The sequence below is a fragment of the Gasterosteus aculeatus genome, chromosome 16, assembly GCF_964276395.1.
Source record: "Gasterosteus aculeatus chromosome 16, fGasAcu3.hap1.1, whole genome shotgun sequence".
In the NCBI taxonomy this organism is placed as follows: domain Eukaryota; kingdom Metazoa; phylum Chordata; class Actinopteri; order Perciformes; family Gasterosteidae; genus Gasterosteus; species Gasterosteus aculeatus.
Genome location: NC_135704.1, coordinates 15669360 through 15683053, shown reverse-complemented (window position 1 = coordinate 15683053; position 13694 = coordinate 15669360). Strand labels below are relative to the sequence as shown.

Genomic DNA, 13694 nt, shown 5'->3' with positions numbered 1-13694 from the left:
TCTTGTAACTAATGATTACAGATCACGGTGCACTTAGCTGGCCGATGTACTGACATAGGTGAATTAAAATTAACCAAGTAATGACTCACTTGCTGAGCGACGGGCTGGAGACTGACTGACGCGTTGGAGGCCAACATATAATATATAACAAGGCTATTTGTGATCCTCTCACTCCAACTCCATTTCTTTCTGCAGCTTAGCGCATAGCTTCTCTGCCAGCTGACTTACGTTTGAACAATTCCGACCAGGCGGCTAAAATGTTGTAATGAACAAAGAGCGAATGCTTAATAAATAAATTCACTGTGTGTGCATTATGTTACAATTAGAACACATATCTGGATGGGACTATGACTGAGATATGTCAAATAAAAATATGTTAATAGCAATACAATGAGGGTGTATTCCTTGAGCTTTACTTTGTTCTTCTCTACTAAACTATGCCTTTACAGCTTCGCAACAGTCAATGTTCAAATAACAGCTGAATCCACCTCAAGGTTGTAAACAGTGTGTATTTTCAAGATTATTTTCATGGTGAATAACTTATTTCCCCAAATAGCTTTTGGAAATGAAGTGGTACTTTTATGAAATATTTACAGATCTGTCAATTAACTCAACAAATCAATTAGTCATCAAAGTTGCATGATGTTAGTCGGCCAGTCCACAGAGAAAAGGACACTTTCCAATGACACAAAGGATTGTTTACCGCACATACAAACACAACAGCGGCTCGCTTTCGTTGCCTTTCACTTTCGGGGAAACAGTTTCTAATAATTACGGAGATGAATAAAACCCAATGCAAGCAACCCAGAAAACAAACCCTCTCTGAAAGTAACCTTAAGAACCTCAAGAATCCCCTCAGTAAAAGCCACTTTGATGCCTGTTCCAAGTGTCCTCTGTGGGAGCTGCTCACAAAGCAGCTGATAACTGCCAGTGTCAGTTAGCTGCAGTGGAACACACGAGATTAAAGAAAATGGTTTTAATACCGGCACAGCATACTTTCTGAGTGGCGTGAAGCCGATAGCGTGGGGGAGGGGGGAGTCAGAAGGAGAGCTCTGTGACAATTTGAAAACACGATTTCTTTCTGAGCACTGGGAGGGAGGATTAGGCACCGGACTTTCTCTACAACACACACATATCCTGGTTTTTCTAATCCTGGTACACATTAAAAGCCATAATTACACCGCTACAACAGATTAGTGCTGCGGGGGGGAGGGGGGGGGGGACAAATATCCAACAGGGGGATGAGGAGGAGGCCAAAACTATGAAGAAGTGGGATTGATGAGGGCTGTGGGAGGGGTGAAATCAGAAATCACAACGGTGGATGTAAACAAGAGTAAATGAGAGAGAGAGAGAGAACAGAGAGAGGACGGTGTCCATGGACTCACAAGGCATTCCATTCTCTCACACACAGGAAGCAAATAACAAGCCAAGCAGTGAGCGCTGGTCGATGGAGCGGGGAGGTGCATCGTCACACACACCTGCAGCACTCATCTGGCCTCTCTGGGAACATTAGCACATAGAGCGTCGCTGCTCCTGTGTCAGACCTTGAATGGGCATAAACTGATCTCCTACATGCAGAGGGTTTTTTTTGGTTTTTGAGTCAAACTGAATTAAAATGAGATTATTTGTCAGGCAGTCACACATTTAAAAATCATAAATGACTGTTACTGCAGCAGAATGAATTCTCCTTTCACACCAATAATGGCGGTACGGGTAATTTAAGTGCTGTGTGGGCACAGACTAAAAGTAGTTCATAACAACACTTAAATTCTATTATCGCTCAATAGGTTTGGGGGTCGACGCTGTTACTTTTGAAAGTTCCAGTAAAACAGAAGTCAAAGCAATTCCTTTTGTATTGGGAGCTGTTTTACAGAAGGGAACAGAAAGGGGTTTGCATCTGATGCCGATTTCTTTACATACATTTGGCAGATAACAAAAGGTTCGCTAAAAGGAAAATGAACACAGGGACGCAAGGTTAAACCTATTTGAGCCCTCATAATAACTCTACCGAGAATTTGGAAAACATTAAAAACAGACTCTCTCTACTTTTAGGCGGAACTGGTTTATCTCACGCACGGTGAGGATGAGGAAGTGTTCAAAGAGGAACAAGAGATCAAATAAACGGGAAGCGTGGGATCCGGCTACGTGGAAGGTGAAGAGGCGACATAGGAAGGGGGGGGGGGGGGGGGGCGATGAGTCCTCCTCCCAGAGCTGCCTGTCCCACGTAACCCCCCTTCACACCACCTCGATCGAGACTGACTGGTGTGCTCTTTGAATAATACGAAGCGAGTCACTGAGAAGGTTTGATGGTTTGATGGGGGTCACGAGGCTCCTGCTCCAGGAGCAGCGCAGGGAATCAACAGCGGTCATAAAGGAATCACAAGAGGGGGGGGGGGGGGGTCATTTGCATTTTGCATTCACAGCTTAAGTGGAAACGACTCATGACTTCTGTCTGGGCCGTCACTATTCATATCAGATATGCTTTCAATTTTTTATACAGCAATTATGGAGAACCGGACCTCCGTGGCTTTGTCTAATTTCCCAAGACTTTGCAGAGGGAAAATCATACGGTCCTTTCATGATATGAAAATGATGGAGCATTCGATTATTCTTTCATGACTTCAGGGAAATCCTCAAATGCCATGAAAATGCTGCTTCTCTCTTTCAGGGGTTCATAAAACTCTTTATTACAAAACTATTTGACGATGATGATGAAACTTATTCTATAACAGAAAGTATTTTGTCTCGCATTTACATGAAAGACACATTTACCATCATGAGATAATATACAGGATTAGTGCATATGGATCAGAGTTTCAAATCACGGTACTTTTGTGAATGGCAAGCGTCAAACACTGCAATGTAAATATCCACAACAAGTATTGATTCTGTTCTAAAACTCTAGAATTGTACTATTCTGGTAGTCTGGCAGATTACATCTTGTGTGTGTATTCAGCGCTGTGCATCAACACGGCACATTCTCTCAAAAGGCTAACAGGTGCATTCGAGGCCGGTGAGCCGTACCTGTTCCAGGAGCTTTCTGTATCTCTGTGTGGCTTGTTGGATGAGGTCCCTCACGGTCCAGCCTTGCTTGCAGGGCACCACCACACCGGTCTGCCCAAAAGTCACAGTGACCTTCATTGTAGCACTCTTCACTTAATCCCAGGTGAAGTCCCTCAGCTCCTCAGACGCAAGTGCCCCCCCACCCCGCACCAGAGAGGCTTGAGATGGGACCAAAGAGAAGACCAAAAAAAAAATAGAAAATGGTAGAAATACAGGGCTGGTGCTGAGTGACTCGGGGTCACTTACATCACTCAGACCGACTTCTTCAAAAGTGACACAGATTGTCAAAGTGGTCCAGAGTCAATGGAGCCCTTTACTGTAACTGTCACTTTCCATTCCTTCCGACTTCACTGCCACAACTCAACGGGACAATGATGATACGTTCAGGTACATCCGGTTCCGTTGTTTCTTTCGTAAGTACCAGTGATATGGTCATGGGGGGGGTATCTTTGACTTCTCTCTTCAAATAGCCTAGGTAGAGACGTTGTAGTAGCTCTATTTATGAAGTTTAAAAAGAAAAACACTGCAGTCTTTTAACGATGGAGAGCATATGGGGAAGGGGGAATTGCGAGAGTAATGTCACTCTTATTAAAAACGCAGACTAACTCTCAACAAGTTTATTTGATGTTTGGCTAGCTCTCTCTCAGCTAGCATCACTTGGCTAAAAGGGACTAGCTTGATACGGTACCCTGGTCCGACCTAACGTTAGGTAGTAGAGAGCCAAGGATGGAAGCTTTCAGTCGGCCACACGGTTCAGATGTCCTCACGCCCTCTCTTCCACCACACCAAGCGGCGTGTAACCACAAAACCCGGCTCAACGGGTGAATAAAAAGTGAATCCAGACGTTGACGTCGGAGTCAGCGAGCAGGGTCCTGCGCTAGCTAACGTTAGCCACCTTAGCTGAACTTTGGAGGGAGGGATGCAGTCGCTCGCGCATCATTTCATAAGTTTTTTCCTCCCGCAACTTGGCTTCTTCCGAGCGGCGGGTGGCGTCCGCTTCATCGCCGGCGGGCACACTTCGGCGACTTCGCTGTTACTTTCGCGTTCAGAGCAAAGGCGGAGGAGTAGATGGAAGAGTAAAGACACCGCGGCGGCGCAGTGTGTGTGTGTAGGGGGGGAAAAAAGAAAAGTTTTTGGGATTCCTTGAACGCCGTCCGCTCGCCGCTTGTTGCTGTCACTTTCTTAAAGGGGACGTGCTCCAATTACCGCTGCGAGGAAAGCGCAGTTTAATGCGGGACGTCGTCCCTAATAGTACAATCATGATTGTACTCCTCCACCCGCGTTATTCCTCCGGTTGGGTATTCTAAAAGGAAAGTAAACTAATTGTCTTTGTGGTTATCACTAATGGGAACTCCTCTTTAATTTATATCCAATGTTATCCATCGTTTATGAAACATATTGATTAGTGTGGAGCTCTAAAGTATCAATTTAATTCTTAACAGAATGAAACGTTACCAATTCTTATAATGGTGGCAAATAGAGATATTTTAATGTCAGTATGAAAATCACTGGTGTAAAATAAAAAAATAAAAATGTTACCTATACTTTTGCTCTAGAGATCTGAAACGCTTCTGTTTTGCTACTGTCGTATAATATGCTTTGTTCTTGTTTGTTTTTTTAATTATTAAATACTGGAGTTATTGGACAATAATGGACAAGAGACATCCAACTGAATTTATATTCATAGATAGATATTGTAGATATTATTAGAAGTAACAGATTGTGTTTTACCAAAGTAAAACCTAGTGTTGGCAGGCATTCAGTGACAGTCACAACTATTTTTAGGGCATCACGGCTATCCTCTTAAGGGATCCCTATTAGACAGTCAAATGTGTGTCTTACGAACCTTGAAATGTTATCAAACCCCTTGAAGATCTTCTACTGACACCGGGGCAGCATTAAAATGTGCCAGCAAACAAAAATACCGTATTTACAAAACAATTTGGCTTCTCGCAGATGGATTCATCTTCAAAGAGGAAAACCCCTCCCTGTGAGGCGGAGTTTGGCTTTGTAATTAGCAGCTTGAATATATGCATGTGTATGTCTGCTAATTGATTTTGGCTAGGTTTAGTTTCTAGGTCACTGAATTTCATTGCTTCTAATGAACCCCGTGGGACGACGAACACTGGGAAAGCATCTTTTCCTCCTTCTTTCTTTGGTCAAAGTTTGAAAGTTTGAACTACACTTGAGTAATCATTTAGGATGTACATTTTGAAGTGAGGCCATCCCCCTTTTGTGCAATCTTCAATTCTATAAATAACATGAATATAATATTGATGAAAATGTTAATAGCATTCTCAGCCATATACAATAAAAAGAACTCCTTTTAGAGATTAACTGGGATTAGGAGCTGTTTTTTTGTCACCCTGTGACCATCAACCACTCGGCCTTTTTCGTAGAAGACATTTCGTCATCATTAAATAATCACAAGCGTAAATAACATTAATGACGGTTACTTCAGTTACCTCTTTCCTATTCTAATTGTTTTTTTGTCAGATGAAAAGAGCAAAGGCGAGTCTGCCACGTTAAATAATGAAGTACCTGGTTTGTGTGTCCCCTTTTATGACACATCACATTTTACCCCCAAGAACCATCACAACTGCAGTCTATTTGATTCTCTTTTGTTAAAGGTTGGTCAGGTTTGACAGATTATTGACTCGGTTCAGTTTAACAAAAGACGGTGGTTCGGGCCGAGATTATGAGATAAGGTGGCCGCTGTTGTCATGGTTACAATAATAGGAGGAAGATGAGTGTTTACCCTGCACACATAAAGTATCCCAATGGCTCCATTATGCAATGCACTTCCATCAGAAAGGAACCAATTGGCTGGTACCTTCCTTTTTTACTGTAGCAGCACACACACAACTACTTCTCGTCATTCATTCACTGACAGGAACGATGCAGCTCATAGTGAATACAAAACAATATGACTGTTGGAACACTAGAGAAGAGCAAATCTGACAGATATCAACGTGTAACTTACATTTAAAAATGTATATACCACATGGACATTCGGACAGCTTGGTATAGGCGACTGTTAATCCCATTCCCTCTCTGCAGCACTCTGCGGGAAGCCTCCTCCATTATGAACTGACATGAGCCTCAGCGGCCATGCTAGGACGGGAATGCTCCCCTGCTGTTGGGCCAGATGCATCCAGACCCTGGCAAACAAATCAACACGCGCGCTACAACATGTTCTGCGTTCCAAAAAAAAGAAAAGGGAAATTACAGTGCGCAGTTGGAGAGAATAGATGCTTGGATGCAGGGCGGAATCACTTGCATACAGGGTGCACGCGCAGTGCATGTGTACTGTACATGAACGACCCTCTTTTTTCGCACTTTTTCGATCATACAATATGCATCCACCTTATTGAAATAACATTAAATAAAGATATTTTCCCAGTGCGACATCCTTCTTTTTTTTCAAATCACCCAAGTAGCGCCGGGTGGGGGGGGGGGGGGGGGGAATACAATGGGCATAAGACAACAGGGCACAGCTTCAATTCCAGGCTAACCATTTGGCTTAATGTGGACGTAACACGCCCTGTTGCTTTGTATTGGACCATGTCTTCCTTGCATGGCTGTTGCCTTTAAGTTACATCGTGCAGAATCACATGTAAGACGAAAATCGGGACCCCTGGTGACCGATTGAAGACACACAGGCAGGGCTTTGGTTGGAAAAGCTGTGGTTCTTGGTAAAATACCATGTTTCACAGAATTAGAACAGTAGAGTGTATTTAAAGGATACGTGCAGCACTGTTCACACTAAATGCCCGCTGAATAAGCTGCTGCCCTGCACGGGTCGTTTTTGCTCCAACTCGACGCTGCTGCAACTAACGGGGGCCCGAGATTAATGCGAATTTGAAGTTGCAATCGAGAACTTCATCCTTTAGCCATTAGTCACTGCTCCAATAGTGAAGCCTTTTCTGAATCAGTGAAAAGCCACAGCGGTGTCCCCTCTGCCTGCAGCATATGGACATTGTATTCAGCCCGTCTTTTACACGGATCTGAGTTCCATCTACCCCACCCGCCTTCTCAATGTAAGCACATGACCCACAGTATGTCTTTACGGCCCCAAAATCCATTATGGTAACGCATTGAATAAAGGCTGCCAAAAAAATATGTTATTGTAAATTATATTTCTGTGCTCCAAAGGGTCTACGTCAAATGGTTCCGTGCCGATGTCCCTGTCTTCGATAATTCGTCTTCATTTGACTGCTTTTATTTTGTGCAATACACTCATTTGTTGTCTTCGTCTTGTTTTTGTCTGCTCACATTAATTCGCCTGCCCTGTGATGCATTTTAAATCTCCAAATCTCATCAATAAATTAAACCAACAAACTAGATCCAGCTCAGACAGAACGCCGTGCCCCGGTGATCAACATGTTATATGTTATTGAAAGCTTTTTCCAACAGCCTGCAGACTGGTCTTGTATGGTAGTGTGTGTGTGTGCATGTGTGTGTGTGGGTCGGGCCATGTGTCAACCACTGATACAGACGGATCAATAGCAGGACTTGTCGGCGGGGAGATTTCGATCAGTCCACACTCCTAAATCCTCAGCGCCCCCGTACACACACATACAGTACGCACACAAATGGACATACACTGTATCCCACTGCAGTGTGAAAAGAATAGCAGGATGTCAATAGACCCTTCCACTGCACGCTGAAACAGAGACACACAAACACACACACACACTGATAATAATAGCCCCGTCGATCATCTCTTGTCCATGCACAGATCTTCAATGTGTCACAGGCGTATACGAGGCTTGCCTCTGCGCAGGGCGCAGGGAAAAAGAACATTTATAGCACCACTGGCAATCCTGGACTTACCATGGATGGATGAATGAACGGATATGTTGGGAAAAAACAATCAATCATTGCTCAAGAGCAAAGTAAACTGATTTGCATAATGTGGTTATTTTCCACAGAGCAGTGCAGTTTTGTTCCTGAAAAATTGGACAGTGAGAAATCAAGAGTGTTGGACAACGTTTTTTAAGAGTTTATTTACTATAATAATGCAGAAAAAGCTGTGATTGCCTTTTTGTTTCGGGATCCATTGGTCATTCTAACTCCTGTCCCACAATGACACAAAGGCCTGCAGCACTCTATTTTGGCTTTAGTAAAAAAAAACATTTAAGAGGTGCGGTCAGCTCTGGAAAACACATCAAAACGTTCGACTGACTGATGAGACGAGGCGGTTTCCTGCGGCAGCAGCATTTTGTGATTCACCAGACCGACGGCTCTAAACTTAGTTCGATTGTAGTGACGGAGAGAAACATCCAGGCATTTAAGAAGAGTGCAAAACAACAAGAAAATGGCAAACATGTCAACAACATGGAGGAGTCAAAATGATGGCAGAGAAATAGAGAGAGTAAAACCATGTGTTCATGTGACACAGATAATTTGAGAGGATAAAACTCGTTATGTTAGAAAGGAGCACCGGGGATGATTGAAAAACCATGAAAACAAACCCTTTTGCCTACAAACGTCAACGAGTAACTATTTCTCTACACTTGTTGGTGTCCCTTTTCCAAAATGCGGCGTCAAACTACTTTATGTCACACTTATCGGTTTGATGGTCCGCAGGTGTTGATTAGAGGATATAGGCAGAATATAGGAATATAGGAAGTATGACAAAACACGCGTGCATGTGCCTTCACACCAACACCGCAAACTGGACCACAACACACCTTGAATCTCCCTTTCTCTATTTCACATGCACACACACACACACACACACACACCTCTTGCTAATAGCTCAATTAACACACTGTCATGTTAGAAAAAATTTGAGCCCTATAAATCCACCTGTCTCCTGAGGAAGATTGCAAAGAGAGAGGAAGTAATTGATACTATATTCCAGGAAAGCTACTTTGAAAACTAATTATGTGTGTATAACAAGCAGAGAATTATTCCGACAGCTCCTGAAACCTATTAGTTGTGGGGAACGGGAGCTGTGTGTTTGTGTGTGGGTGTGTGTGTGTGTGTGTGTGTTTTGTGTGACGTGCTGCGATCCCTCCATTCGCCGCCGATGTCGTTGCAATACATTCAAGCCCGTCTTTGACTCGACAGTGGACATACATGCTTAAATAAATCATTTTGATTTGAATTTTATGGAATTTACTTCTGCAATATCCATTTATTAAGACCGAAAGATGGCTTCATGGTGCACTATCTAGGACGTGCACAGGATCACACACTTTTTTTGTTTATTTAGTGAGTATTGACGACAGCTGATGTGTGAGTGATAATGACTTAAAATAAACTAAGCTCCAATGTAATGATAAATGAGACGTTAATAGTGTTGGTCTATAATACATTTAAAGAACACTTTTTTCAAACCACACAGGCCAAACCTCTCAGCTGCCTCAGTTCATTGTTGGTTTTATGGTATTTGGTGACAATAAGTAAAATGTTGAAGGTCGGCCCTTTAATCAATACACTCAGTCATATTTGCCTTTTTCAGAGCAATAAGAGTGATGGGATCTGATGAATAGGGCGAGGGAATGGGAAGCAGTCTAATGCTGAATTGAATCCAAAGGAATTGCAGACCAAAAGACGAACGGGTTCATGCCCTCTATCTCCTTCCCCTCTCTTTTACAAAAAATATGACATTTTCAATGCATGAAGCAATTTAATCTCCCTCTCTTCTATGAAAACGCCCGTAAATGAGCGCCTGTGAAATTAAGCAGATCGCTCAGAGATTGGTCAGTCCGTCGATCTCTCTCCCCGTCTCTTTCTCTGGCTCCGCCGCGTTTTCCTCTAATACAAAATATGAGATATTATCAATGCATGAAGCAATTTAATCTCGTTCCCTTCGCTCTGTCTCTTATGAAAACGTCTGTAAATGAGTGTGTGTGTGAAATTAAGTGGGGGATCGTTCTGTTTTCTCAGAGGTCAGTCTCTGTCTCCCTCTGTCTCCCTCCGCTTCTGTGATCAGTCCATTTGTCAGAGGTCAGACTTGTTACCATCCGGGAGCAGCATTCTGCCTGCCAAACATTCCTTATTACCGTATGTAAATTCGTTAATTGCAAAGCCATAACTACATCATCCTCGTACTTTGACCTCCCTTATTCAGCCCCCCCCCCTCTGTCTCACGCACGCAAACTCTCCATCACACCCTCTGGCCTCATGCAAATAAAGAACTAATAAATAAATAATTTAATATGAGAGCATTTTTTATGTCTGGTGCAAATCCTCAGGGAGCGATGAGAATACAGAAAGTGCAGGAGTGAATATAACGAGAAAAAACTGAAAGTCAGAAAGACAGAAAAGGGGGGACGGGACGGGGGCTTATGGGGGGCTTAGACAAGAAGGCAATGAGAAGAAGAGATGATAGCCGACCGACTGAGTGCCTGAATGAAATCAAGGGTTTTCAGAAAGCAGAATAAGATGCAGGAAAAAAAAAACATCCTTTTGTTATGTTAAACACGCCATCTCTTTGGAAATGTCTTGGCCCGCTTTATTCATCCGAACATTGTCATCATGAATAATAGTGGAGATTGACACAGAGTCTTGCTATGGATTAATCCCAGAGTAGTTCAAAGAATTTTCTACACAGAATGCAATGTGTTGATGTCCCGGAGCTGGAGCATAATATGTATGTGCAGCTCGAGCCATCCACCTGCTGCAAAGTGTGCAAACTCTTTAAGCTGTCTTAGTAACGGGGACAGTTGCAAAGAATCGTTCTTTGTGTGCTTCCTGTATGCAAATGAAGAATGGCACAAGAATGTCACAGGTGTCAGTGCTTTCACCAAATATCTAGTTAAAAATACAAATTTCACCTATTACGTACATTAATGTGTTTCTCTCGCATTATTTCATTAAATGTAGCGGTTCTCATAATTTAAATGAAATTTAACGCTGCAGTAATCCATAACGATATCATGATAATGGATGGAATATGTTTCCGGGAGTGACAGACACCGGGAAATGATCGACCAACTCTGCAGTCCACATCAGCTCCATGGAGCCTTTTGGTGTCTTTCAGCTCATTGTTTTTCCTTCTACTGGGTACTGTACATTTTTAAGAAGTTTATTTATAATCCTTAATGTCTTAAAATAGTATTCAGGCCGACGTCACCTTCCTTAGTCAAACCGCGCTCTGGGGCATTCAGGTGGTTACGGCACAGGACTCTTGATTTGATAGTTGTAAGTCACAAAAGGGATTAACTATGTCACTGCGCAAAATAATCAACCTTCATTTACCTGTATGTGTGTGTGTGTGTGTGGTCAGGGTGTGTGTGTGTATGCAGGATACATCCTGCAAAGATACATGTTTAAGATTTAAAAAGCTTGCTGTTGCAAATAAGAGACTATCACACTGTGCAGATTATTTTACTTTTACGTTACAACTAAATGTGCAGTCAAGAGGACATTTAAAATACATACAATTTTTATGAAGGATTCATCTTACTCACTTCTAAGGAAGTGTGAGTCTAGAATCTATGAAGGAAAGAAAACACTATAATCCCTTTTTGGGGGGGGGGGGGATTTAGACTTCAAATAGAACAGTGAGTCCTGTGCTTTGGGGTAAGTGCTCCCCCTAGAGTTCTCTCACTACAGGTTTCAGTCCCACTGCAGTCTCCATCTCAGCTTTCTCACATGACTTGTCCTCCCTCTTTTCCTCCAACTCTAACACAAGCAGCCACGGGACAAGAAATAATGTCTTCTGTGTGTGTGTGTGTGTGTGCAAACCAGTATGCCATCATTAAATGTGTAAATCAATCCCAAGCGTCACATTGCAGAGTTGAGATTATGTTGTTATCTTTCTGAACCCCACTGTGAGAGAAAGTCTGACCCCCACACAGATAGAACAGAGGGAAATCAGGGTAGAAATGGAAGGAAAACAAGATGAAAAAAAAAACATGAATGGAGGAAAAAAAATAATCAGTAACCAAAAGGGAGAGAAGGGATTCCAGAAAGATGATGAGAAAGTGAAAATATTTTGACTGGAAAGAGTCTTCTTTTAGGACGGCGATAATGTATATTCAGCCGCATATGCACTCTGAGCCGCAGCAGAAAACACCAACAGATCCATTTATTAGGAAGAATATTCTCACAGCCAACCCCCCCCCACCCCCACCCCCCCCGGTATAAAATTCCATTCTTCTGTGCGCTTTGCCGAAATAGAAGCCACGCGGCCACAGTGTGTGAGATATTACTATGTACCTTGTGAAAATGAATTATATATGATTGCCCTGAGACTGTGGCACTGCCGAAACCTTCGGGTAATCATATCCTTCGTCTTCCCACTCTTTTTTTCTGTTTTGTGCGTGTGGAGTGGGGATTGGTAAGTCAACTTTTTAGCCTGTAATGGTGGGGGCAGGGGACAGAGGGAGCCATCACAGCACCCTTAAATTGAATTTTCAACAGGTCGTGGTTTGAACCGGTCGCAGCACCGAAAGAGGGACTGGGAAAAATAAATTGTGAGAGTGAAGGGGAGAGAGTGTAAAAGAGGGATTGCAGTGTGTTGTATTCAGGGAGAAAGGAGGAGGAAGAGAGTAGAGGGGAGAAAAGTCTATTTTATTTGGCATTCAAGTGTGATTGCTGCCTGAACTCAGTTATTGGACACACACACACACACACACACACACACACACACACACACACACACACACACACACACACACACACACACACACACAGTGACCTTTCAAAGCTTTCCACATTTTTTTGATAACCTGTTCTTTTCCCCTCCTTTCCTTTCATCATGGCTCAGGGTCATTTCCCTTAAATTACTCACAAAAGTAATGAAAAAAAATACAGATGGAAGGAAAACGCACTTGTCCAAAATGGATTACAAAAGATGATGATCATTAGAGAAGAAAATGTCCCACTCGCCAACTGTAACTCGAGGATCATGTGCTCGTGTCACAGCCTTCAGCCTTTTAAAGACGTCAGGATGAATGTTAATGCTGCATCCGATCAATAGTCATTCTGGGAGTTTCCCTCTTTAACCTTCCAGAAAAAAATGAAGGCATTGGATTTTTTCCGTCAACTTTCACCAGATGTTGGTGCACATCAGGTGAGAGTTGTTGGAAGGAATCCCTTTCTATTCCATTGAGGAATTTGATCACCAAGCAACATGCTTCTTGTTAGTCAGTCAAAATAAGGATGATAATACGTTCTTGCAGAAATAACTATAATTCTATCAAAGGAGGGAAAAACACGACCTGTGTGTTCTTCAAAAGAAAACAAAGATGTTTTGTAGAAACAAACTGCTGATTCTTCCATTTCCTCAGCTCTTGTCATACAGCTGCCTCACTTTATTTTATTCCTCAGCCATTGTAGCTTCATGCTAAACCTTTTCCGTCCACTAAATTTGAGTGTAAAGCACAGGTGAATTCTCTCATGGGGTGTCCTAACATAACAATCAGTTTATTGCTGGAAAAATAAAGAGTCAGAAAGAAGAAAGGAATAAAATGATGCAAAAAATGTGTGAATAAGGTATTTCCCTTTGAAGAGGGTTTATTCCCATGTGTATAAGAATCTGAACTAGCCTTGCTTTGAACCCTCAAACTGTTTTCATCTTATTCCAACCTCTTCCTCTTCCTCTCTCTCTTGCATTATCTTCGACATTCACACACATCCTTCTATTTCTTCCCCTTCTCTCCCTCACTGTG

General features: G+C 42.6%; 1 protein-coding gene across 4 annotated transcripts in view; it reads right to left on the bottom strand.

Moving 5' to 3' along the window:
- LOC120834297 (partitioning defective 3 homolog B-like) overlaps positions 1-4228 on the bottom strand; it is a 133561-nt gene extending 129333 nt beyond the window's left edge. For 3 of the 4 annotated variants that reach the window (XM_078091234.1, XM_078091235.1, XM_078091237.1), the window contains exon 1: positions 3025-4226. In XM_078091234.1, coding sequence (XP_077947360.1) covers positions 3025-3141 — 117 coding nt within the window. In that variant the 5' untranslated portion in view covers positions 3142-4226. Of the gene's footprint in view, positions 1-3024 lie in introns of all 4 variants that reach the window. The other variant, XM_078091236.1, reaches the window with a different exon arrangement.
- Between the last annotated feature and the right edge of the window lie 9466 nt (positions 4229-13694).